The sequence below is a fragment of the Plecotus auritus genome (assembly GCF_963455305.1).
Source record: "Plecotus auritus genome assembly, chromosome: 8".
Taxonomy (NCBI): domain Eukaryota; kingdom Metazoa; phylum Chordata; class Mammalia; order Chiroptera; family Vespertilionidae; genus Plecotus; species Plecotus auritus.
This window is the reverse complement of record NC_137782.1, coordinates 76771676-76794945: the sequence shown is the minus strand read 5'-3', so window position 1 is coordinate 76794945 and position 23270 is coordinate 76771676. Positions and strand designations below refer to the sequence as shown.

At 41.0% G+C, this 23270-nt stretch overlaps 1 protein-coding gene across 6 annotated transcripts in view; it reads right to left on the bottom strand.

Annotated features, from left to right (window-relative positions):
- Positions 1 to 4290: 4290 nt before the first annotated feature.
- Positions 4291 to 23270, bottom strand: part of NDUFAF5 (NADH:ubiquinone oxidoreductase complex assembly factor 5) — a 40353-nt gene continuing 21373 nt past the window's right edge. For 3 of the 6 annotated variants that reach the window (XM_080685877.1, XM_080685878.1, XM_080685879.1), the window contains 5 exons: positions 21434 to 21631; positions 13370 to 13430; positions 7054 to 7137; positions 6505 to 6587; positions 4291 to 6334 (listed from right to left, as the gene is read on the bottom strand). In XM_080685877.1, the coding sequence (XP_080542003.1) occupies positions 6245 to 6334; positions 6505 to 6587; positions 7054 to 7137; positions 13370 to 13430; positions 21434 to 21631 (516 nt within the window). In that variant the 3' untranslated portion in view covers positions 4291 to 6244. Of the gene's footprint in view, positions 6335 to 6504; positions 6588 to 7053; positions 7149 to 8180; positions 8680 to 9297; positions 9394 to 13369; positions 13431 to 21433; positions 21632 to 23270 lie in introns of those variants that run through there. The other 3 variants (XR_013961508.1, XR_013961509.1, XR_013961510.1) reach the window with 3 other exon arrangements.

Sequence of the window (23270 nt, the reverse complement as noted above, 5' to 3'; positions counted from 1 at the left end):
GAGACAAAGACTTGGGAGGGCAGGCAGCTGCACAAGGACACATTTAAGCACAGGGCTGAGTGTGTGTGGGAGACCATGGATGGAGTCACCTGTCTCCCACACACACAGATTGTGGCAGGAGGGAGAACACGGAGGAAAAGACTGGTACTTCTTAGAAGGCTTTGACCTCTAGAAGAAGGCACCGTAATAAAACTGTTAATTGCACTAGCTATGTCACATACAGGCCTGAAGTCACATGCTGGCTGCCATTTATTTATGTGACTTTGGAGAACTTACCTCTCTAGGTCTGTTTCCTCATGAAAAATGGGAATAATGGTACTGTTAGCCACCTTAGAGGGAGATGTGAGGATGTGACAAAAATGCATATCAAAGGCTTGGCACACTGCCTGGCAAGGGTGTAGAACACACTGAGGTTTCAAAGGAGGGCTTTACCAACTCATGACACCTTAGGAGAGGTTAAATAAGCTGCGTCTGAGAACAATGAGTGCTCAGCTGGCTTCTCAAGAAGTGATGCCGACAACCTGTTTAGAGATCCCAAAGGACTTCCCTATCTATTTCTCCACTTGGTCCTCCAGCCACCTGAAGCCTGAGCATTTCCTTTTCAGGTGGGACTTATAGTCAGAACCTCGTCACCCAGAAGAGTAACTGGGAGCTTTCAGCAAAATTCAGGGATGCTTACCAAATGCTAAATGCTTGGTGCCTAGGAGAAAATGTCATCTTCCATGGAAAATGTATAAGGCAGTCTACGCTGCGTATTTTAGTTTCTAGACTAGAGCCTTTCACTATGTCCCATATACTTACAGCAGTAATGCATGCTGTACCACTTCTGTGGACTAGGGAATCCAAGGCTAATCAGTGTTCACCTCAAACCTTATTCTCAGATGAAATTTAAGTGAACTCTGAAGGGGAAAAAAGTTCCCAAAACATCAACATGGAGTCTGAGAGCATGTAAAGATGGGAAAGGAACCGTCCCTTCCGTTCCAGGACCCAAGTCCTAGGATCAGACTGAATGCTGCCGAGATTATCCAGCCTAACGGCTCACACCATAACATGATAGAGGGTGTCCCATGCTTCCCTCAGTGACAGGGACTCCCTCCCAAAGACCATGATTATTAACCAAAATGGGAAGGTTTTGTTTGAAAACGTTTTGTTTGAAAAAGCCCCTTAGCGATTTGGAAGGCAGGCCTGTGGCCTCCTTTGAGACTGAGCACCAAACCTGCAATTTTAGATGAAAACCCTGAGGCCAGAAAGATGGATTCGGCCTCAGCCTTGGGCACCAGCAGGGCCAGGACTAACCCCAGACCACCTGACTCCCAGTCCCTGCACTGCCCTCTATTTCCAGTGTTTATTTTGGCAAGTGCTGGCAGATTCTGTGGAAACTTCCTTCCCAATCTCCTATTCTCAATCTAAGCGTAAGCACAGTTTAGATTGGAGCTGTTCCCGATTATTTGTTTGCAGGGCTGGCTCTGACACACCTGGAACCACGTCCTGAGCACTCGCGAGATTCTTGTACGAGGTGTCTGGAGATTGGACGGACTACATTTGCACTTTGAAAGTGAAGGCTGTTTACCTGTCTTGTGTCAACCATGGCTAGCAAGACAGGGTCAATTCTAGCTTTTAAAAAGCCCCTCTTTAAAAATTTTTTTTTAAAAGAAATTGATTTCAGAGAGGAAGTGAGAGGGAAAGAGAGATAGAAATATCAATGATAAGAATCATTGATCGGCTGCTTCCTGCACGCCCCACACTGGGGATCGAGCCTATAACCAAAGTAAGCATGTGCCCTGACAGGGAATTGAACCATGACCTCCTGGTTCATAGGTTGATACTCAACCACCGAGCCATGCCAGCAGAGCAAAAAGCCCATTTCCACAGCATCATGCACACCTGAGAGTCTGGTAACAAGTGCAGTGTCAACAGTCCATCCTGATAACCAGCTGTTAGCCACCCAAAGCTAATACAGAGGGAAGTGACTGAGGAAACGGTGCAGTTGCTTAGCTCACTGAATTTTCAAGGCCAGAGTGTTCTCAAATTCTCTGGTTTAATTTTGGACAAGCCTCATCAGGCTTCCAGAAAATTGATCCTAATATTCCTAGGAAGTGAAATTTGAGGTTTACTAAATATACCTTATAGGTTAGTTCTATTTTGAGATACCATGGACTCAAACCTCAAGGTAAGAGAATCTCAGGACCAGTATTCCCTGAAAACAAATGTAATATGGTAGTTAATATTGGCTTTACATAATTTCAAATAAGCAAGCTATGTTCTATACTTGAAGTACCAATGTACTAGGCACCTAATTGTTCCCAAAGAGAGCGAATTAGTTATCTATTACTGTGTTAACAAATTACTCCAAACATAGTAGCTTAAATACAAACATTTCTTATCTCAGTTCCTGTGAATCAGAAATTTGGGAGGTTAATCTGGGGGTTATGGCTCAGGGTCTCTCCTGAGGTTGCCATCAAGGTGTCAGCAGGGATCAGTCATGTGACAGACTGGGGTTGGAAGGTTTATGTCCAAGATGGCTCATCCCACAGTGTGGCAGTCCTCACCCCTAGGTGCGCTCCACTGTGCTGCCCAAGTGCCCTCTCAGAATGGCAGCTAGCTTTCCCAATGAGCAACCCCAAACAGAGCAGGGAGGCAGCAATGCCTCTTATTAACAGAAGTAACACACTTCCACTTCCATATTCTATTTGTTGGAAGGGTGTCACTAAATTCAACTCGTACTCAAAGGGAGGGCAAGGAAGTTCCACCTTTTAATTAATTTTTATGTTTGAAATAGTTTATTTGCTTTTTTCCTTTTTATTGAATTTATTGGGGCTTCACCTTTTAGAGAGAACCATGTCGAAAAATTTGTGGATAGATTTTAGAACCACCACAGACACCAGAAACATTCTTTCCTTATCTGTTAACAACTTATCATGGCTCAATATACCTTCCATTATTTTCAAATTAATATTTTAAATCAACAAGATAAAAATCTGTCAGATATCCAGGCAGAGAATTCAAGTATATCAATTTCTGGAAGGGCAGGTCCACTTATTGTAAGTTTTCTGAAGGTAAACTTCACATTATTAATGAAACAATAATAAAACACCCCCACCTCCCAAAAGTTCATAACATCTCTTCTTTGGCAAGAGAGGCTAAAATAACTTATCTATATATATAAAAGCCCAGTAACCGAACGGTGGAACAACCAGAATGAGAGTGAGCTATGACACGCACTGACCACAAGGGGGCAGACACTCAACGCAGGGGCTGCCCCCTGGTGGTCAGTGTGCTCCCACAGTGGGAGCACTGCTCGGCTGACCAGGATGGGCAGCACTCCAACAGCGGGCTGATCCCCACAGGCCACACCCCCACCAGTGCATGAATCCATGTACAGAGCCTCTGGTGAAGAAAAAATAAACACTGCACCAGGTATTCTTCTTTCTCCCAGTTATCAATTAATATTCATTTCTTTCCAATTGGATTCCTTCTACAGAAGCCAATCCATGGTAAAGTACTTTTATCCCTCCTTTCTTAAGGGATATATACTGAATATAAAAACTGTACAATACAAGTCATACCAATTCCACCTAGTATATAAAAATGGTACTAAAGCCAGCCAGTGCAGGCTCAATCCCCAGTAGGGGGCATGCAGGAAGCAGCAGATCAATAATTCTCTCTCATCATTGATGTGTCTCTCTCGCTCTCTCCCTCTCCCTTCCTCTCTTAAATCAATACAAATAAAAAATTTTTAAAGATAAGCTCAGAAAAATTAATTTCCTGAAGGTTCCAAACAATTAAAGCTTAATACTTCAAGCAGACATTAACTTAATTTTACTACTTTCACCCATCCTATATAATAAAGGCCTAATATGCTAAGTGCCAGTCAACCAGTCAACCAATCAAAGCATAATATGCTAATTATATGCTAAGGTTGCTCAACCACTCACTATGACGTGCACTGACCACCAGGGTGCAGATGCTCCTACAGATAGGTTAGCTTGCTGCTGGGGTCCAGCCAATCGGGACTGAGTGAGATGGGCTGGACATGCCGTAGAGCCCTCCCGTGGTCCCTCCCCAGCTAGCCAACCTCCCACATCCCTCCCTTGCCCCGATCATGTACCGGTGGGGTCCCTCGGCCTGGCTTGAGCCCTCTCGCAATCCGGGACCCCTCAGGGGATGTCAGAGAGCTGGTTTCGGCCCGATCCTGCAGGCCAGGCCGAGGGACCCCACTGGTGCACAAATTCATGCACCGGGCCTCTAGTGTTAAATAATAAGTATCCGCAACTAATTGTGTTTGTTTTTCATTCCTTTATTTAATTGTATTTACTTATTTTAGAGAGAAAGAGATAGAGAGAGAAACATCAATTTGATGTTCCATGTATTTATACATTCACTGGTTGATTCTTATACATGCCCTGACCAGGAATCAAACCTGCAACCTTAGTGAACTGGGATAACACTCTAAGCAACTGAGCTATCTGGCCAGGGCTTTCCTTTATTTTATTTTATTTTTTTAAACAATGGAGCTTATTTTTGAAATAGCTCAGTGTAGATTCCTCTCCAGCCCCACCCCACAATCCACATGTTCAGTTGGCATGAAATAAACAAAAGTAATATCCTCAGTAAAAACTTCATGATTTATAAAGATAAAAAGTACAAGTCTCCCTCCTGGTTTCTGCCTACCAACTGCACCCCTGACAGACATTCAAACCCGATGACAGACAGTCCCTTTCCTCAGCAGTAACCACATATGTCTGCAATCTTCAAAAACAAACATGAATGCCTATAAACACATGTCCTTTAGGGAACACAGACACATGGAATTTATCTGTTCCTCAGTCACCAGTTTGCACTTTAATACACAGGGTTTTGGTGGGTGTTTTTATTTGTTTGTTTTTGTTCTCGTCTCCCTTTAAATTCTGAAAATTAAGCTAAAAAAAAACCCAAACACCTTTCCCAAATTCTACTTCCTAGGTATTCTTTACCTTTGTGTTAAAAACAAAAACAAAACAAAAAGGCTACCAAGTGTATCACAACTTCTAATATTGATGAATTTCCTAACTGAAGAGAGCAAGAACAGTAATTTCTTTTCTCTTACAAAACTTTGGCTAACTTAGTCTTCCAAAGGATGTGTTTTCTGCATAATTTAATTCAAATTTAATGGAATATCTAGGAGTACAGGGTGAGACCCAGACCCTACCCAGGAAGAGCTTAGTGCTTGTATGTTGGAGGGAGGGAGGTGGATGGGAGAGGAGCAAGTACTGTAAAATAAATTACTAAAGCTGAAGAAGAGGCTGGGACCAGGCCCGGTTAAGTGAAAAGGATAGCAAAGTGCTCACCACTAACTGGTAGAAACAAACTCGCACTCCTGTGTGCTTCCCTGCTTCCTCCCTGCTTCCTTCTATGGCCATCTTCTTCCCCCACACTATGCTGTCTGAGTTTAAATGCTTCCAAATGATTGTGATCGCTCCTAGTGGACTTGGATTAGAATAACAGTGCCAAAGGGCTGAAATAACAAAGGAAAGTCCAACCACAAACAGCACTTTTTATCACTGTGCAGACACTTTTATGTGTGATTTTGCCTCTTTAATTATCCTAAGGGGGGCGATGGGGGTTCTGCTCAGATCCTGGAGGTAAAAAAGAAATAAGATTCGAGTTCTGATGCTTTAAACAAGTGAGGAAGGATCCAATAAAGGTACACACTCTTCTGAAGTGAAAAACTACCTAATAGCTCTGGAAAATACATAAATCTCTGTTCTCTTCATGACAAAGCGACAGTGTGACAAATAATTTTGGCTTAAGTATCTTACATTAGTCATTATAAAAAGTCTGTTTTTATTCTAAATGAGCCAGAACACCAGAGAATCTACCAACTTGTCCTTTCCTCATTTCCACTGCTATGGTCCTCTTATAGAAACAACAGGTCAGGAGAAAGAGGTATAAAATGTCAGCATGTGTAATGGTTTTTCATCAAGTCAGCAATTTTTATGTGAACATATTTGTGGATTTTTTTGGAGAATTATCTTTTTGCTTTTGGGCTGAATATGCAAATAAGGCACTCAAATCACTAGAAAAGAGAAACCATGAGAAACTGAAAAGGTTACTAAAGATAGTGTTAGGTTATTCTAATTATTTGAAAAGTCTGTTAGTAAATAGCTAGTATATTGCTTCTTGCTTCAAAATGTAATAATTTTGGATGTGAAAGTTACTCATCTTGGATGAAAATTCTGGACCACATTAACATTGAATAGAATATTTATTGTGACTTTTTCCCCTGTGATGTAAGATTTATTTTTCCGAGCTCTCCAAATGACACAGTTGCAGAACCTCTTTCAGCTGGTCTTGCCTGAAATTAATGAGAAAGATTAAAGACATCAGAAATAGATAAATATGTAGTCCTAATGAACCCCTTCATGCTGTCTTGTATTGAAAAACATCCCCACCCTAAGAAAATAAACAATAAATAGCAAATGGAAACATAAGCCCACTAAGAAAAGTGATTGGTCTTACTGTTACCTGTGAATCATGATATTTCCATCCTATCATGTAATAGATCTGATATGTGGCAGGCACTGAGCCATCCTCATTCCTGTACATTTCTATAAAGACAAACAATGGTTAAAGTCTGAAAAAATGCCAGTAGGAAAAATACAGTAATCTGCTCAACAAATTTTGCCGACCACTGGTATGGAGACACGGGATCTGAGTTTGGAAGGGAGGACAAGAAATCTGATGGTGCCCGGCTGGGGTGGTTCAGTGGTTGAGCAGTGACCTATGGACCAGGAAGTCACGGTTGATTTCCGGTCATGTCACATGCCTGAGTTGCGGGCTTGCTCCCCAGTGTGGGTGTGTAAGAGGCAGCCAATCAATGATTCTCTCTCATCATTGATGTTTGTTTTTCTCTCCTTCTCCCTTCCTCTCTGAAATCAATAAAAATATATTAAAAGAAAAAAATCTGATGGTGCTTAACAGGAAAGGAAAAATCATTAGCAACATTAAGGGATAAACATGACAGGGCACATTTCTCAGTGAGTCCCGGGCGGGCGGAAGGGCCAGCTCCCTTACCTTGGTACACCGCCGCAGCCGCCAGCATCGTGTCTCGGTGCAGGAGAGCTTTTCTATTCCAGGCACAGTTACTCTCACCCATTCCTAAAAATACACTACAGGCAGTTGGAGATAATACAGCAAAAACCCTGAGCAGCTCAATCAATACCACAGATTTACTCTTATCTCCTCCAACAGTATACCATGCTCTAACAGTCATGCAAAACATCCTAAATAATCTCATTTTGCTTTCAGAATGTAGCAAGGCTTCTTAGTGACTCCAAGGCAAAACTACCTAGAGTGTCTGGATATTAAGACAATGAAGAAGTCAAATTTCAGGAGGCTAGCCCCATAGCACACTTTACTTGCCAGAAATGGTCTAAAGTGAGCCAGTAGGGCCCTGGCCGGGGGGCTCGGTCAGAATATCGTCCCATACACCAAAAGGTTTCTGGTTGTGGGTTCAGTCTCTGATCTGGGCATGTTTGGGAGGCAAGCGATCGATGTTTCTCTCTCTCTTAACCCTCCTCTCTCTAAAATCAATAAACACATCTTTGGGTGAGGAATGAATGAATGAATGAATGAATGAATAAATAAATAAAAAAAGTAAGCAAGCCAGTTTGGGCAAAAAGCAAAGTGAGTGGCCCTCCCAGTGAGTCATTAGGAGTTGCCAAGTGCCTTCCGAAGGATGCCACATATTATGCCCCTTTGAGCTGCTGTTCAAAGGAGGACAGGACGCTGTTGCAATGCCTCACCCCTTCTAAGCCATAAATGTAATATGATCATGAAACCTGGAAAAGGGTTCCGAGACTTGTTAGATAATACCAAAGCTAATGTGTTTTCAGATCTTACAATACTTTGCTAGTCCTGGATTAGAAAAAATATTAGGTACATTCTTTTCAGGGGCACTTTCCTTAATGTTTTCACTTTTAGGTTTCTTTCAAGTTGATAGCTAAAAGCTACATTTGATTTTTCCTAATGCATTTACTTAAATAAAATTACTTTGTAAGGCTACATTTTAAACTAGTCCTCAATATTAAAAGGATTTCAAAAGCAAAATCCTTTATATTTATTCTCTATCTACTACATGACTAGAAATCAGTTTCTTGGTTTTGTTTTTCTACATTCACAAAAGAAACCAATAAACTTTTCAACATCAATGTTCTTTATTAGTTTAAAAATAATATTCCAAGTTTTCAATGCCCTTATTGAAAACAATCAACAAATTTGCTGTACTAAGTAAACCTTTTTCTTCTCTCCAAGCCTTAAAAGGCTCCTATTATTCCCTAAAATAATGAATTTCTAATACTAAAAGCAATGCCCCACAACCTGTGAGTATAACAGCCCAATTCATGAAGAACAACAGACAAACCAGCGGATTAATCACCAGGAAGAAAAAGGTGGATCTCAGTCTTTCAGTCATGACGCAGCTAGATGATCTCAGAGCAATGGCTCTGGTCTTTAAGGTAGTCAGACTAGAGGATCTCCTGGGCTTCCAATGCTGACATTTTGGACCCATTACATAATCTAATTTTTAAAACATTCTCCTACATAGTATCAACTATAGGTAAACTGGGACTCATATTGGAAGAGTCTATTGCTGATGATGGTTGTGGTTTCCATGACTGACGATTAGATAACAGGCAGCACCTGTGAAAAACAGGTTTCATTTTTTAAATGTAAATATTTAATGCATTTCAATGAAATGCCTTCTAACTAACTGTTATTGGGATCTGCGAATTGAGATTGCTAGGCATAATGCTCTTCCTGAAGGTCTGACCTAGGCATAATGCTCTTTCTGATACAGAAATTCAAGAGCACTAATATGCAGCATGGCCAGCAACTCTGCTGCCAGGGCAGCCCACCCCCTCACAGGGACGTGCATAGTCACCCTGAACTTCCCTCCTTGCAGAAGCACTGTGATGGGTGCAAAGACTGAGGGATTAGAATCCCAGTTCTGAGACCTGGAGCAAAGTCATTTAATCTCTATTAAACTCAGTTTTGTGATCTTCAAAGTGGAATGATAACACTTCCTAACACTTCCTGATGGGCCTTTACTGAAGACTACCTCAGAAACACATACGGGGACTCCTGAGCAGCTCTGCACTTTGGTATAACAGAAAAATCCGGAAGGAGGTAACTGATTAAGACTTTCACAGTGTTTTTAAGGTTAAGTTCAACTGTTTATAAAAAAATCTGATTTATTCCAGTTTACTAGGAAAAATACTGAGTAATGTCTAAAAAAATAATAATAATAACTGAACTTACCTTAAAACTACTGTGATAGCCTCCAAAATTTTTCATGCATTCATCACTGATATACAACTTGTTTTGTAAAGTTAGGTCAACATTCTTGACTTTTTTCTGTGAATTAATAATGGCAGCTTAAATGAGAAACACCACAACCATCAAGAAAAAAATGTATAATGCAATGTAAAATACCAAAAAACAATTTGAAGGTAGCAGCATCTTCCAGCCTGCAAAGCCGCACACCTGGAATTCTCCCACGCTTCTCCCTCCTCCATTCATCCCCTGACCACTTCTTCCTGTCTTAGCTGCCTCTGACCTCTCATCAGGAGGGTAGTAAAGACTTCAGGATCTGAATCAGGCTGCTACACTGGGTTTAAACCCTGGCTCTACCACTTTCTAAATACATCACCATGAGCAAGTGACTTCTCTTTGTGCCTCAATTTCCTCAGGCAGAACAAGAGAGGTTAACTATGGTAGCTCTAGTCTCATCTTCCTCATAAATATGCTCATAAACATAGCTGCAGGGTGAGCCCTCTGACACACTAATCTGATTGTCTTTCCTCTGTGCAAAATTCTTCCAAGACACTACCAGGCCCACCTGAGAAAATCTAGAAGCCTCTGATGGACTCTCCTGCATCATTTTCCATCATCTCCCCATTCTACATGTTCAAGCAGTACTGGATTACTGTACAGTTCCTTAGTTAGAGAAGTGTGTGCCCTCTTACATCTCTAACTTTACACAGCCCACTTTCTTGGCTTGGAATGCAATGCCCGCCCCGCCCCAAGCCTGCACCTACTCCTTCATTCTCCTGGCAAGCCCATTTAGCTGAGGTGCTGCCTCTTCTGCAGAAGCATCCCTAACCCCCTAAGAAGGTTTAGGGGCTTTTTCTCATTTTTCCCTGCACTGTAACAAACAATGATCTCATTTTATAGCTAAATACAGATGTCTGTCTCTCCATAGAGCATAAGCTCCCTGACATCAGAAACTGTGTATTCCCATCACTGGCTCAGTGGTTGGCACATGGTAGATGCTCAATAAATGGTAAGTGAATGAATATAAAATCAATCAGTTAATGTTTGTATCTACTTTGTTAGATATCATTTTTATAAGTTATCTTTAAATAACTCCTCTTAAACCTCCAAAGGACAGGAAATATCTAAGACTAAAACACATGATTTGTGTAAAAGACTATACAGTAAAAATAGGGCATTGGCCAAACCTCTTGAAGATAAATAAAAGACAACAGTTCCCCCCAAATAATGACCAATTTAAAACCCAGGTTATCCTGGGAACCTTCTAGTTTATAGCTTCATTTGGATGACAGTTAAAAATACAAGCTGCTGTACACTTAAGATTAGTGCATTTTACTGAACATCCATCTAACGTCAATTAAAAAAAATACCACATAGATCAAATACCCAGTATAAGACTCTGGATTCAAATCATAACTCCAGACTTATTGTGATCACAGACAAGATACTTAACTTCTCGATGTCTCAATGTGCTCATCTGTAAAATCAGGATACTAAGAAATCTCAAAGAACTGCACCTGGCACAGAGTAAGTACTATATTTTTAAATCAGGGGGTTGCAACCTGTTTCAACTGATAGGTCTAATTTCTAGTCTCTTTTCTTTCTTGAAACGAATCATGAGCACAGCATTTATTGTACAACACAAAAAATAAATGCTGTATTTGAAAAGTATACTTATAACAATCTGAATGATAAATTACCAGCATACCATCATCTCTCAAGTTTTCCAGTAAAGGGGCTCGGTGATCGGGAGGGAGTGTGTGAGTATTGTTGCTTCCCTGTCACGTTGGGCTGCACACTAAGGCTGCCAGACCCTGTACTGAAGTATAATAAATAATGACTATAATAGTAAGTTTTCCGCTACACGTCTTTCCCCTTGTAATTCTCAAAGGAGGTTGGACAATGGCTCAAGTGGACCTGTTACGAATGGGTAGCTACGAGAAGCAGTAGAATCAGGTAAGAGAGTTCCAGTGCAAGAGTCAAGAAGGCAAGAGTTTGGCACCTAATTCTTCCACTAGGAGGTGAGTGTTCTCTTTTTCCTCATTTGTAATGCAGAGATGAAGTAGTTACCAGAGAGTGGTTGAGGGAAGCGAGTGCAATAACGCTTACAAAAAACTCTAAGTCTATAAAAAAAAGTATTTCTTTTTATAATCCTCTTGCTTTAAGTTTTCAGGATCCAGGTGAAGGCTCCCTGGTTTCACACAACACACTTTAATCCATACAGCTTCCCCATTCATCAAACTTGTGTATGACATTTGTGTAACAAAAGAGTCAAACCTCACAAATGCTCACGGGGTTGGGAGTAAGCTGAGGCTCTCCTTTGAGAGTCACTTTTCCAGCAGCCCTCAGTGGTAGATGTGTATTTTTGCATACCTCACCTCTTTCATGGCCGGGGGCAGGGTCTGTGTCCTTATAGCTGCTCCAAGCCTCTTCCAAGCCATTACTTCTCTGCCTATTAAAACCCTTGCCCTGCTGAGACCACTACTCCTGCTGCTGTCAGATATCAGGCTCCAAGGCCCTCCTGTCGTTCACCTGGTTCAATTTCCCTCTGTAACCAAGTCCTGCCACCAGCACAGGTGATTTCACTGTTAATAACCAACTGTCAAGTACCACAGCCTCTAAGATTTCTTAGTCTCCTCACCACTAACGGACTTATCCATCACACCTACAATATGTTCCAAAATCATTAATTCAAATATCCCATCTGCTGACCATCTCCTGTGCTCCAGAGTTCTTGGTGTTTCAACCATAATCACTCTCGACCACCTGGGAATCACTTGTGCCTGTCTCCTCTACTTTTTGCCAATCTATTACCTTGTTCTTCTTGTCTTTCAAAGTACTGTTCCTTCCAGCTTAGATTATTTCAATTACACTCTTGGAATTATTTTTAAATTTTTCAATTACAGTGAACATTCAATATTATATTATACTAGAGGCCCGGTGCACGAAATTCGTGCACGTGGGGGGTGGGGGGTGCCCCTCAGCCCAGCCTGCAACCTCTCCAATCTGGGACCCCTTGAAGGATGTCCAACTACCCATTTAGGTCCAATCCCAGTGGGATCTGGCCTAAACGGGCAGTCGAACATCCCTCTCACAATCCAGGACTGCTGGCTCCCAATCGCTCACCTGCCTGCCCGCCTGATTGCCCCTAACTGCTTCTGCCTGCCAGCCTATCACCCCTAACCACTCCCCTGCCAGCCTGATCGATACCTAACTGCTCCCCTGCCAGCCCGATTGCCCTAACTGTCCTCCCCTGCCAGCCTGGTCACCCCTAAATGTCTTCCCCTGCAGGCCTGGTCCCCCCCAACTGCCATCCCCTGTAGGCCTGGTCCCCCTAACTGCTCTCCCCTGCAGGCCTAGTCCCCCCCAACTGCCCTCCCCTGCTGGCCCGGTCACCCCTAACTGCCCTCTCCTGCCAGCCTGGTCGCCCATAACTGCCCTCCCCTGCAGGCCTGGTTCCCCCCAACTGCCCTCCCCCGCTGGCCTGGTCTCCCCCAACTGTTCTCCTCTGCTGGACTGGTCCCCCCCAACTTCCCTCCCATGCAGGCCTGGGTCTCCCCCAACTATCCTCCCTTGCAGGCCTGGTCTCCCCCAACTGCCCTCCTCTGCCAGCCTGGTCACCCCCAACTGCCCTCCTCTGCTGACCATCTTGTGTCTACATGGGGCAGCCATCTTTGACCACATGGGGGCAGCCATCTTGTGTGTTGGAGTGATGGTCAATTTGCATATTACTCTTTTATTATATAGGATTAGTTTCAGGTGTACAGCACATTAGACATTTATAGAGTTTAAGAAGTGACCCGGCTGATAATTCTAGTAATTACCTGGCATCATACATAGTTATTACAATATTAATCACTATATTTCCTAAGCTGTACTTTACACACTATGACTATTTTGTAACTACCAATCCATTCTTCTTAATCCCTTCACCTTTTGCACCCATTTGTCTTTCTGTCACTCTCAACTAGCAAAGTCCCAACCCAAACAAATTTAACTATCTGTTCTGTGCCTGGTGTTGTTGGAGAAAGTGTAAAAATGCTTTAAATTGCCTTACCTTGTAAATCTTCCATCAATTCAAACATTCCAGGATAGTTAACTTGAATTTCATCAGTGTCCTATTAAAAAAGAAAATATTCATTTGACATTTATCACAAAAAAAATCCAGATTCAAAAGGCCAGAGATTACCCAAACCCGTGGTCGGCAAACTGCGGCTTGCGAGCCACATGCGGCTCTTTGGCCCCTTGAGTGTGGCTCTTCCACAAAATACCACGGCCTGGGCGAGTCTATTTTGAAGAAGTGGCGTTAGAAGAAGTTTAAGTTTAAAAAATTTGGCTTTCAAAAGAAATTTCAATCGTTGTACTGTTGATATTTGGCTCTGTTGACTAATGAGTTTGCTGACCACTGACCCAAACCAATCTCTCATGGTAAGCAGGATTTTTAGTTACAACATTCTTCACAGATGTCATCTGGCTTATGCTTGATTTATGATGATTTCAAATTGCAGAATAAATATTTGCCATTTTAAGAGAACGCTTCCTAAAACTCTATCAACTGGTTCTAGTTCTTTCTCTGGGAACAACGCAGAATCAGTCCATTCTGTGCTCTGCAAACCATTACCCTCTTCTTCACATCTAAAAATTCTGCCAGGAGACTATAGTGGAGCAGGATTTCACCCAAAAATACGTTTCTTTGGATTATTTTAGGCTGGGATTCTTTTTTAAAATCAAAAGGCTTCAGAAAAGCTTTTAACCTTAACCGCCTAAAAAGAAATAAAAATGTAAAGAGAGAATGCAATAAATACAGAGCAGGTCACAAGTGAAAAGAAGTTTCCTCCTCCTGACTTCTGATACTCTGTCCCTCTCCCCAAAGATAACCTTTGTTAACTGTCTTATACATCCTCTCAGAAAAATTTTTCCTCATAGACCCAAATACAATTATATCACTTAAAACCTACATATGCAACTATATATGTATATGTGTACATACATACATACTCTTTTGCTCTTTTCCTATATTACACTCTTGTTTTTTTTAGAAAATAACATCTTGGAGATCTTCCCCTATAAACATATATCTACTGCATTCCTTTTTTAAGAGCTGTGTACTATTTCATTAAATAGATATGCTTTAATTTATTTAACCAGTTCTCTATTAATGGACATTGAGATTGTTTCCAGTTTTTCTTTTTAATCCTCACCCGAGGGTATTTTTTTATTACTGATTTTAGAGAGAGAGAAAGGGAGGGATGGAGAGAGAGAAACATCCATGTGAGAGAAAAACATAGACCGGTTGCCTCCCACATGCTCCCCAACTGGGGATCGAACCAGCAACTGATTTAAGTGTTCTGACAAAGAATTAAATATTTTGGTATATAGGATGATGCTCCAACTAACTGAGCAACCAGGGCTTACTTTTTTTTTTTTAAAGAAATGCATGAATCAGTTTGTGTGTGAACTTTTTAACAAGACAGTCCCTGGGTAATTCATTTCTTCTACACCTTTTTGTACATTAAGAAACTATTTTTAAAAAGAGATCCTAAGATTAAAAACAAAATTTCTTCCAAGCTGATATGCAGCCATTAAGCAATATCCTTTGAAAACCATTCTTCAATGAAACAATCTAAAAGCACTGTCTTCATCTCAATCAGAGTACCACAATAGCTTTGTCCAAGGCCTTATTCAAATCAAGATGGACCACCTGCATTTTCTCCTAATATACTAGTCTGGCACTCGGTCCTAAAAGGAAATGAGCTTCATTTAGAATGCCAAATGACTCTGAAAATAATTCACTAAGAGGGTCATATAAATGTAAATATAACTATTTGGCTTTAATTTAACTTGATTTCATTTAAAAATAGGAAACCATAGCAGTATAAAAGCAATATATCTAATGTTGTATGCAACATAAACCTCTATAATTGATTATATAAAAGCTTTTTTGGATGGGTTTTTCAGAAAATGAATTAGAGTGCAATGTTAATACAGCACTTTAGAGTCAGTGTATATGTCTCAAGGAACAAATTTATAGATTTATTATTAAATCAGCAACTATCTAATTTTGGAAACTATAAATAAGATTCTACACCAATATTTTTGTATTACATTAATGTTTAAGTTATTCAGTTCATGTTTGGAGAAGAACATGGAAATTATTCTGAATTAATAGATTTCCTAATTAAGAAAAATGTAGGTTTTTAAATGCTATGATATCAGGTTAAGCATTTTTAGTAGAAATCTTTCTAAAATGCACAATCCACTTGACAACCATGTAAAACCATGTGGACTAACAGAATTGTAACACAATATGGGAGGCAATTCTTAAGAGGGTGAACTATAAAGATAATCTTTAAACCAGTGGATTCTGACTTATTTCAGTCACAGTCCTCTCTCAAGATCTGATGAAATTACATACAAACAACAACAAAAAGCATGTTTCTTTACAACGTGGATCCTCTAGTTTACTGACAGGTCCCCTATAAATCCAAGAAAATCAGGCAGGGATTTCTATTTTTTTACTGCTACATCCAAAGTACCTGGAATAGTGCCTGGCACACAAAGCACTCAATAAATGTTTGTCATAAGGTTGAATAAATAAATAAAAACACAATACAAGGATATAGTAATTTCAGAATTGTTTCTATTGGCAAAAGAACCAACAACAACAAAAAACTGGAACAAACCTAAATGCTGTTCATTAGGGAAATCTATAATAATAAAAGTGTAATATGCTAATTAGACCGGACGTCTCTCTGGATGAAACCAGAGCTGCGAGGGAAGCCCAGGTCCCGGGTGCCAGAGGGAAGCCAGTGTTGGCAGCCGGGGGGAGGAAGGCCTACTCTTGCACGAATTTCGTGCATCGGGCCTCTAGTAGTTAAATAAAACTTCAGTACAGTCATGCTAGAGAATAATGCAGAGAAGTTAGGGCAAATATATTTATATTGATTTGGGAAAAAATTTAAAATATTCCATTAAGAATGAAAATAAGTTTCAGAAATATATACATATATTTGCATGTATGTCTATATATAGTATGGTAGAGTATTTGTTATTTTTAAAAATCTGGAACATTACACACAAAACTGATGATGATAGCTACTTCTAGATCTCAAATGTGGTTTGGAGGCCCTTTTGAGGCTTCATGAAGTCAAACTATTTTCATATTAATACTAAAATGCTATCTGACTTTTTCATCTTCCATTCTCTCCTAAGAATACAATGGGATTTTTCAGAAGTTACATGATGTGATATTGCAATTGATGTAAATGCAGAGCAGACATGAGAATCTAGCTTTTATTATGCTATACATTAAGGAAATATGTAAAACTGCAAAGCAAAACTGCATTCTTTTCTCTCAAAATTTTGTTTTTTTACTTCTGGAAAATACAGTTCTTTCTCACAAAAAAAAAACAGGTCATTTATGTTAGCAATAATTGGTATATTATTGTTAGTTTTAAATGAATAATTACTAAAATTCAGTTTTAATTTCCAATATAGCTAATATTGATAGCAATAACCCACATAAACAAAAGCCATTTAAGGTACTCCATAATTGTGTGTAGAGGGATCATAAGACCAAATTTTTGAGAAGTGTTGATGTCAGGAGAGAACTAAAATTTTGGGGACTAAGAGGAAAATGACAGACTTTCACTTTATCTGTAGAGTACAATGTTCACAACCAATATATTTGTGTTATTACTTATATAATTAAAAATGCATTAAAATTTTATGGTGATCACTCTTATGTACAATTGCCTACATTGAGAGAGTTTGCTTTAATTTTAAACCAGAACCCTCACATGAAGCAGTTTTCCATTTTTAGCTGCCCAACATGTCAGAATGCAGTTTCTATTGGCTCATGCCATTTAAGAGTTTACAAAAGACAGAACTGTGAAATCCTGAGGGTTGTTATTAGTTCCTAGCCTATTGCCTCTTCCTTCCCTGAAAGCCTCTTTCCACCATCAGAGGCCCTGGCCTATGCCCCTCCTTTCTATTGAAACAAGGACGGATATGACAATTCATTTTCGGTTGCCTGATTTTATGAAATATATTCACACTAAATCACCTTAAACAGATGGTTTTAAGCCTATCATCCTAATTATGCAATGAAAAGCTTTTCTTTATCAAGACCTATTTCATCTAATTAGGTTTAGAGATGTTTCCAGGCCTTGAAGGGTTTGGAAAATGATGGAAACTCTACTCAACCAATCTCTGAAGGCAGTAATGGCATTTTTCAGAATTACGCTGCTATTGAAAGGATTTGGAAGGGGGTAATCGTTTTCTCTACACATGAACCCCTGTTGGAAGCCTTAGCCTGGAAAGTGCTAGGGGAAGATGAGGGGGAAAGAGGAAAGCAGAAGCTACTATTTATTGAGCATCTACTGAAATGCAGGCACTTCACACCCTTTATCTTATTTAACCTTAACAGCCATCTGAGGTGAGTAACATTCGCATTAAAAAAGAAAAAGAAAAAAAGAATGCTCAGAGAGGTGAAGTAAATTCCCTAAATGCCTTTAGCTAGTAAAGGGACACAGTAAGGATCCAAATTACACCTGTCAGACAACAATGTACTATGCTGATTCCATGTTTCTTCTACCCTGATGGCCTGTGGGTCTACTTTCCAGATCTCTTCAGCCCTAATGGAGTACATCCCCCATCCTACCTTTTCTAACCCTGATCTAACCCTAGGCCTTGTGAATGCACATTCTCTCATGTCTGCTGCATATGGCACTATTTCAACAGAGGGGCTGGAGGTAGAGGTAGTGCTGTAAATTCCTATACAACCCCTTTTCCTATCTGTACGGAAGCAGGGGAGACTTGGTTGGAAAGTCTGTAAGGCAGAAATTCCGAAAACGGAAGTTGGCTGAAGGCAGCCTGCCCTTGTTTCTTGGAATTCTGACATAAGGAAGTTGGCAGAAGGCTGCGACCCCTAGTTGTTCCTTGACCTTTGCAAACAAGTCTGTTCATGAGCAGACCCTTGGTGTTTACCAGAATCATTATGTTGACACATATGTCCTCACAAGATTACTTACCCTACTGATTGTATCTAAAAGATAAACTTTATCTCAAAAGTTTATCTCTGGAGAAACCAAGATGGCGGCATAGGTAAACACCTAAACTGCTGCCTCGCACAACAATTTCAAAACTACAACTAAAAGACAAAACGGACATCATCCAGAACCACTGGAAGGCTGGCTGAGTGGAAATTCTACAACTAGAAGGAAAGAAAAAAGCACACTGAGACTCAGAGGAGCTGCAGGAGGCAGAGGTACTGAGACGCACGTGCATGGAGAGGACTGGCAACTGAGTGTGTGGCTGGCTTTCTCAAGCAGGAGGGAGACAAAAGCTCCCGACTGCGCTGAACTCCAGTTCCGGGCGAGACTCTGGGGACCCAGACTCATATGGGGAGAAACTGGACTGTCTGGCAGCGGGCAGAACTCGAGGGCAGCTTTCTCTCGGAGGTGCTTGCAGCGATTACCACAGGACACTGAGACACAGGGGCCTATGAGGGCAGGGCTGACAGGAAACCAATGCTGTCTGCTCCACCCTGAGACTCCGCCCCATCCAAGCTGAGCACAGAGGTTTTTGCAAGTCTTCTCTCATAAGGGTGTTTCCAGCACAGAAGTTCTCCCAGTGTAGACACAGCTGATCCTCACAGCCAATTGGCCTAAAGGTCAATTCTTCCCAGTGATACCAACAACAATCAAGGCTTAACTACAAGACTGTGCACACAGCCCACAAAGGGGTGCTCCAAGAGTGTCCACCTCAGGTAACTGGGGAGGCTGAACCACTGGGCCCTATAGGACACCTAGCACACAAAGCCACTCTACCAACTCAGGGGAAGTAGCCAAAATGCAGAGACAAAGAAACAGATCACAAATGAAAGAAATGGAGGAAAGCAAATGACTGGATATAGAGTTCAAAACCACGGTTATATGGTTTTTCAAGAATTTTCTTGAAAAGGCCAATAAATTTAGTGAAACCCTCGAGGATATGAAAAAGGACCAACTAGAAATTAAACATACACTGACTGAAATAAAAAACATTATACAGAGATATAACAGCAGACTAGAGGATCGCAAGAATCAAGTCAAAGATTTGAAATACAAAGAAGCAAAAAACACTCAACCAGAAAAGCAAAAAGAAAAAAGAATCCAAAAATATGAAGATATTGTAAGGAGCCTCTGGGACAACTTCAAGCGTACCAACATCCGAATTATGGGGGTGCCAGAAGAAGAGAGAGAGCAAGATACTGAAAACCTATTTGAAGAATAGTGACCAAAAACTTCCCCCACCTGGTGAAAGAAATAGACTTACAAGTCCAGGAAGCGCACAGAACCCCAAACAAAAGGAATCCAAAGAGGACCACACCAAGACACATCATAATTAAAATGCCAAGAGCAAAAGACAAAGAGAGAATATTAAAAGCAGCAAGAGAAAAACAGTTAGTTACCTACAAGGAAGCACCCATATGACTGTCAGCTGATTTCTCAACAGAAACTATGCAGGCCAGACGGGAGTGGCAAGAAATATTCAAAGTGATGAACAGCAAGAACCTACAACCAAGATTACTCTACCCAGCAAAGCTATCATTCAGAATGGAAGGTCAGATAAAGAGCTTCACAGATAAGAAAAAGCTAAAGGAGTTCATCACCACCAAACCAGTATTATATGAAATGCTGAAAGGTATTTTTTAAGAAGAGGAAGAAAAAGAAAAAGGTAAAGATAAAAATTATGAACAACAAATACATATCTATCAACAAGTGAATCTAAAAATCAAGTGAATAAAAAAATCTGATGAACAGAATAAACTGGTGAATATAATAGAATCAGGGGCATAGAAAGGGAGTGGACTGACAATTCTTGGGGGGAAAGGGGTGTAGGGGATGCAGGAAGAGACTGGACAAAAATTGTACACCTATGTATGAGGACAGTGGGGGCGGGGGGTAAGGGCAGAGGTTGGGGTGGGAACCAGGTGGAGGGGAACTATGGGGTAAAAAAGAGGAACAATTGTAATAATCTGAACAATAAAGATTTATTAAATTTAAAAAAAAAAAAGTTTATCTCTGAAGAGGCAGGCAATCTAGGCTGTCTGGTTCCTATAGCCAGGCAGTCCCTTAGCCCTGTCTTTCACAGCAATCATGTGTCAGAGTAATCATTCATCCATCACTCAGGGTCTGCTGGTCAGCCCCGGCATCTATTATCGGGAATGCTCTAATGCTCACATTACATTGACCTCTGCATTTGAAGATTCTATAGAGCAGTAATATGTCTTAGAAAATAGCCTCCTTAATGAACCAAGTAAACTGATGATCAAAAATAGACCCAGAGACATAGAAGCATTGAACAGACCATCAAACTTCAGAGGGAAGGTGGGGGGAGGGGTAAGAGATCAACCAAAGGACTTGTATGCACGCATATAAGTATAACCTCAGAGGGAAGGCAGAAGAGGGTGGATGGGAAGAGACCAATCAATGAACTTGTATGCATCTATGCATAACTCGTGGACACAGATAATGGGGTGGTGAGGGCTGGGGGCAGGGGAGGGAGGCAGCAGGCTAGAAGAGGTTAATGGGGGAAAAAGGAGGACCTATGTAATACTTTCAACAATAAAGATTTTTTTAAAAAGAAAATAACCTCCTTGTTAACTGAGGTACATAGTTTTTGAGCTACTATTCAGATAACAAATACTAAACATTTTACAATCCTATCTTGTGTCAATCAAGATGTGTTTATACACACTAAGTTTAAAAAGAGAGAGAGAGCCTTGGCTGAGTGGCTCAGTTGATTGGAGCATCGTCCTGTACACCAAAAGACTGTGCATTTGATTCCCATTTAGGGCATATACCAAGGTTGCTAGTTCAATCCCCAGTCGAGGCACATTCAGAAGGAAACATTTCGATGCTTCTCTCTCTCCTCCTTCCTCTCTCTCTAAAATCAATTTTAAGACAAACAAACAAACATATCCTTGGATGAGGATTTAAAAAACAGAACAGAGTGATAGATAAAGTGCCAAAACCTTCACATAATGCCATTAATACCTACAGTTCTCTACCTTTAAAATGAGAAGTTGTTTCTGAACTGTGTAATTACTGGGTTACTCGAGACTCCTGATAGTTACCACAGTCAGTGTATTAAAGCCAGCTCTCCCGAGCAGATGTCCTAGGTCATTGACAGCAGTGAAAGGAGAAATGTGTGGAGAAAATCCTCCTTCCCTTTCCGTTTCTGCTAACTGTAATGAACACCGAAGTTCATAGAGGGTGTCGCCTCCAAACATCGCGCCAATAAAAACTCCATCTGGTTTTAAAACATAATGAATCTGTAATAAATACAAGACAACAAAACTTTTCAAAATGTTATATATAAAAATGGTAAAAGAATAAATATATGGTGTCTAAATCATATCTTGTGATTACATTCTTATTTTGTCAAATTAATGATCAGATAATTTAATAACTCCTAAGGCAACAACTATCAGAAAGACATTATACTTAACATTGTTGTAAAGATAGACAATACATGTATTAATAGTATTAGTATATGTACAATGTTGTTTTCAAATTTTTTACTAAAAGAAAACTTATTTTTATATTCAGAAAAATAGCAAAAGAAAAAAATATATAGTGTAGAAGGTTGCAAAAGTCACAATTCCCTCTGTGTCTGTGTCCTCTGAAATGCCATTCTGTAACAACTCCCATCAAGAGATGGAATCTACTTCCCCGCTCCTTGAATTGGGCTGGCCTGACTTGTTTTGGCCAAAGCAAGGGCAAGTGACAGTGCGTCAGTGTCAAACTGAGGTCTCAAATGGCCTTGCATGCTTCTATCTGCTCTCTTGGATCCCCCTGTGGCTACCGTATGGTGAACAAGCTAGCCTGGTGAAAGATGAGGGACATGAGGAGCAAAGATAAGCCAGGCATCCCAGCTGAGGCCATTCTTGACCAGCAAGATCCAAGACAATCTAGTCACGGATCACAGACACATGGGTGAGCCACATCAGAAGCAGAAGTTCCTAAGTCCAGCCCAAATTCCCAACCCACAAAAATCATAAGCTACATACATTGTTGTTTTAAATCACTAAGCTGGGGTGGCTTGATATGCAGAAAAAGCTAATTTATAAAGAAACCATTATGATTCACATTAACCTGGAAACACATTAGCTTTCCTTCAGGAGAAGTAACTAACTTTCTTTCTAGCTTGAGAACAAAAACACTTTAATTGGTAACTTAAGCAAAGTAGTGGCTAGAAAGAATTCCAGAATCACCAATGTTTACTCATGACCCTCTTAGACCTACAATCTGTAACTAGCTTTAACGGGCTATTCTCTACAATGAGGAACATCATAGAAAAGGATGGATTCTGAAGTGAACCAGGACCCAAATCACAGAAGGCTCTTCTAATCAGAGTATCCATCTTGAATTTATATTAAAAATATTATTTAATTATATATTTTACCAGAGGCCCGGTGCACGAAATTTGTGCATGGGGGCGGGGGTTGTGTCCCTCAGCCCAGCCTGCACCCTCTCCAATCTGGGACCCCTCGAGGGATGTCCGACTGCCCATTTAGGCCCAATCCCACCGGGCAGTCGGACATCCCTCTCACAATCCAGGACTGCTGGTTCCCAACCACTCGCCTGCCTGCCTGTCCGATTGCCCCTAACTGCTTCTGCCTGCCAGCTTGATCTCCCCCTAACCACTCCCCTACCAGCCTGATTGATGCCTAACTGCTCCTCTGCCAGCCAAATTGCCCCTAACTGCCCTCCCCTTCTGGCCTGGTCACCCCTAACTGCCCACCCCTGCCAGCCTTGTTGCCCCTAACTGTCCTCCCCTGCAGGCCTGGTCCCCCCCAACTGCCCTCCACTGCTGGCCCGGTCACCCCTAACTGCCCTCCCTTGCCAGCCTGGTCACCCCTAACTGCCCTCCCCTGCCAGCCCGATTGCCCCAAACTGCCCTCCCCTGCT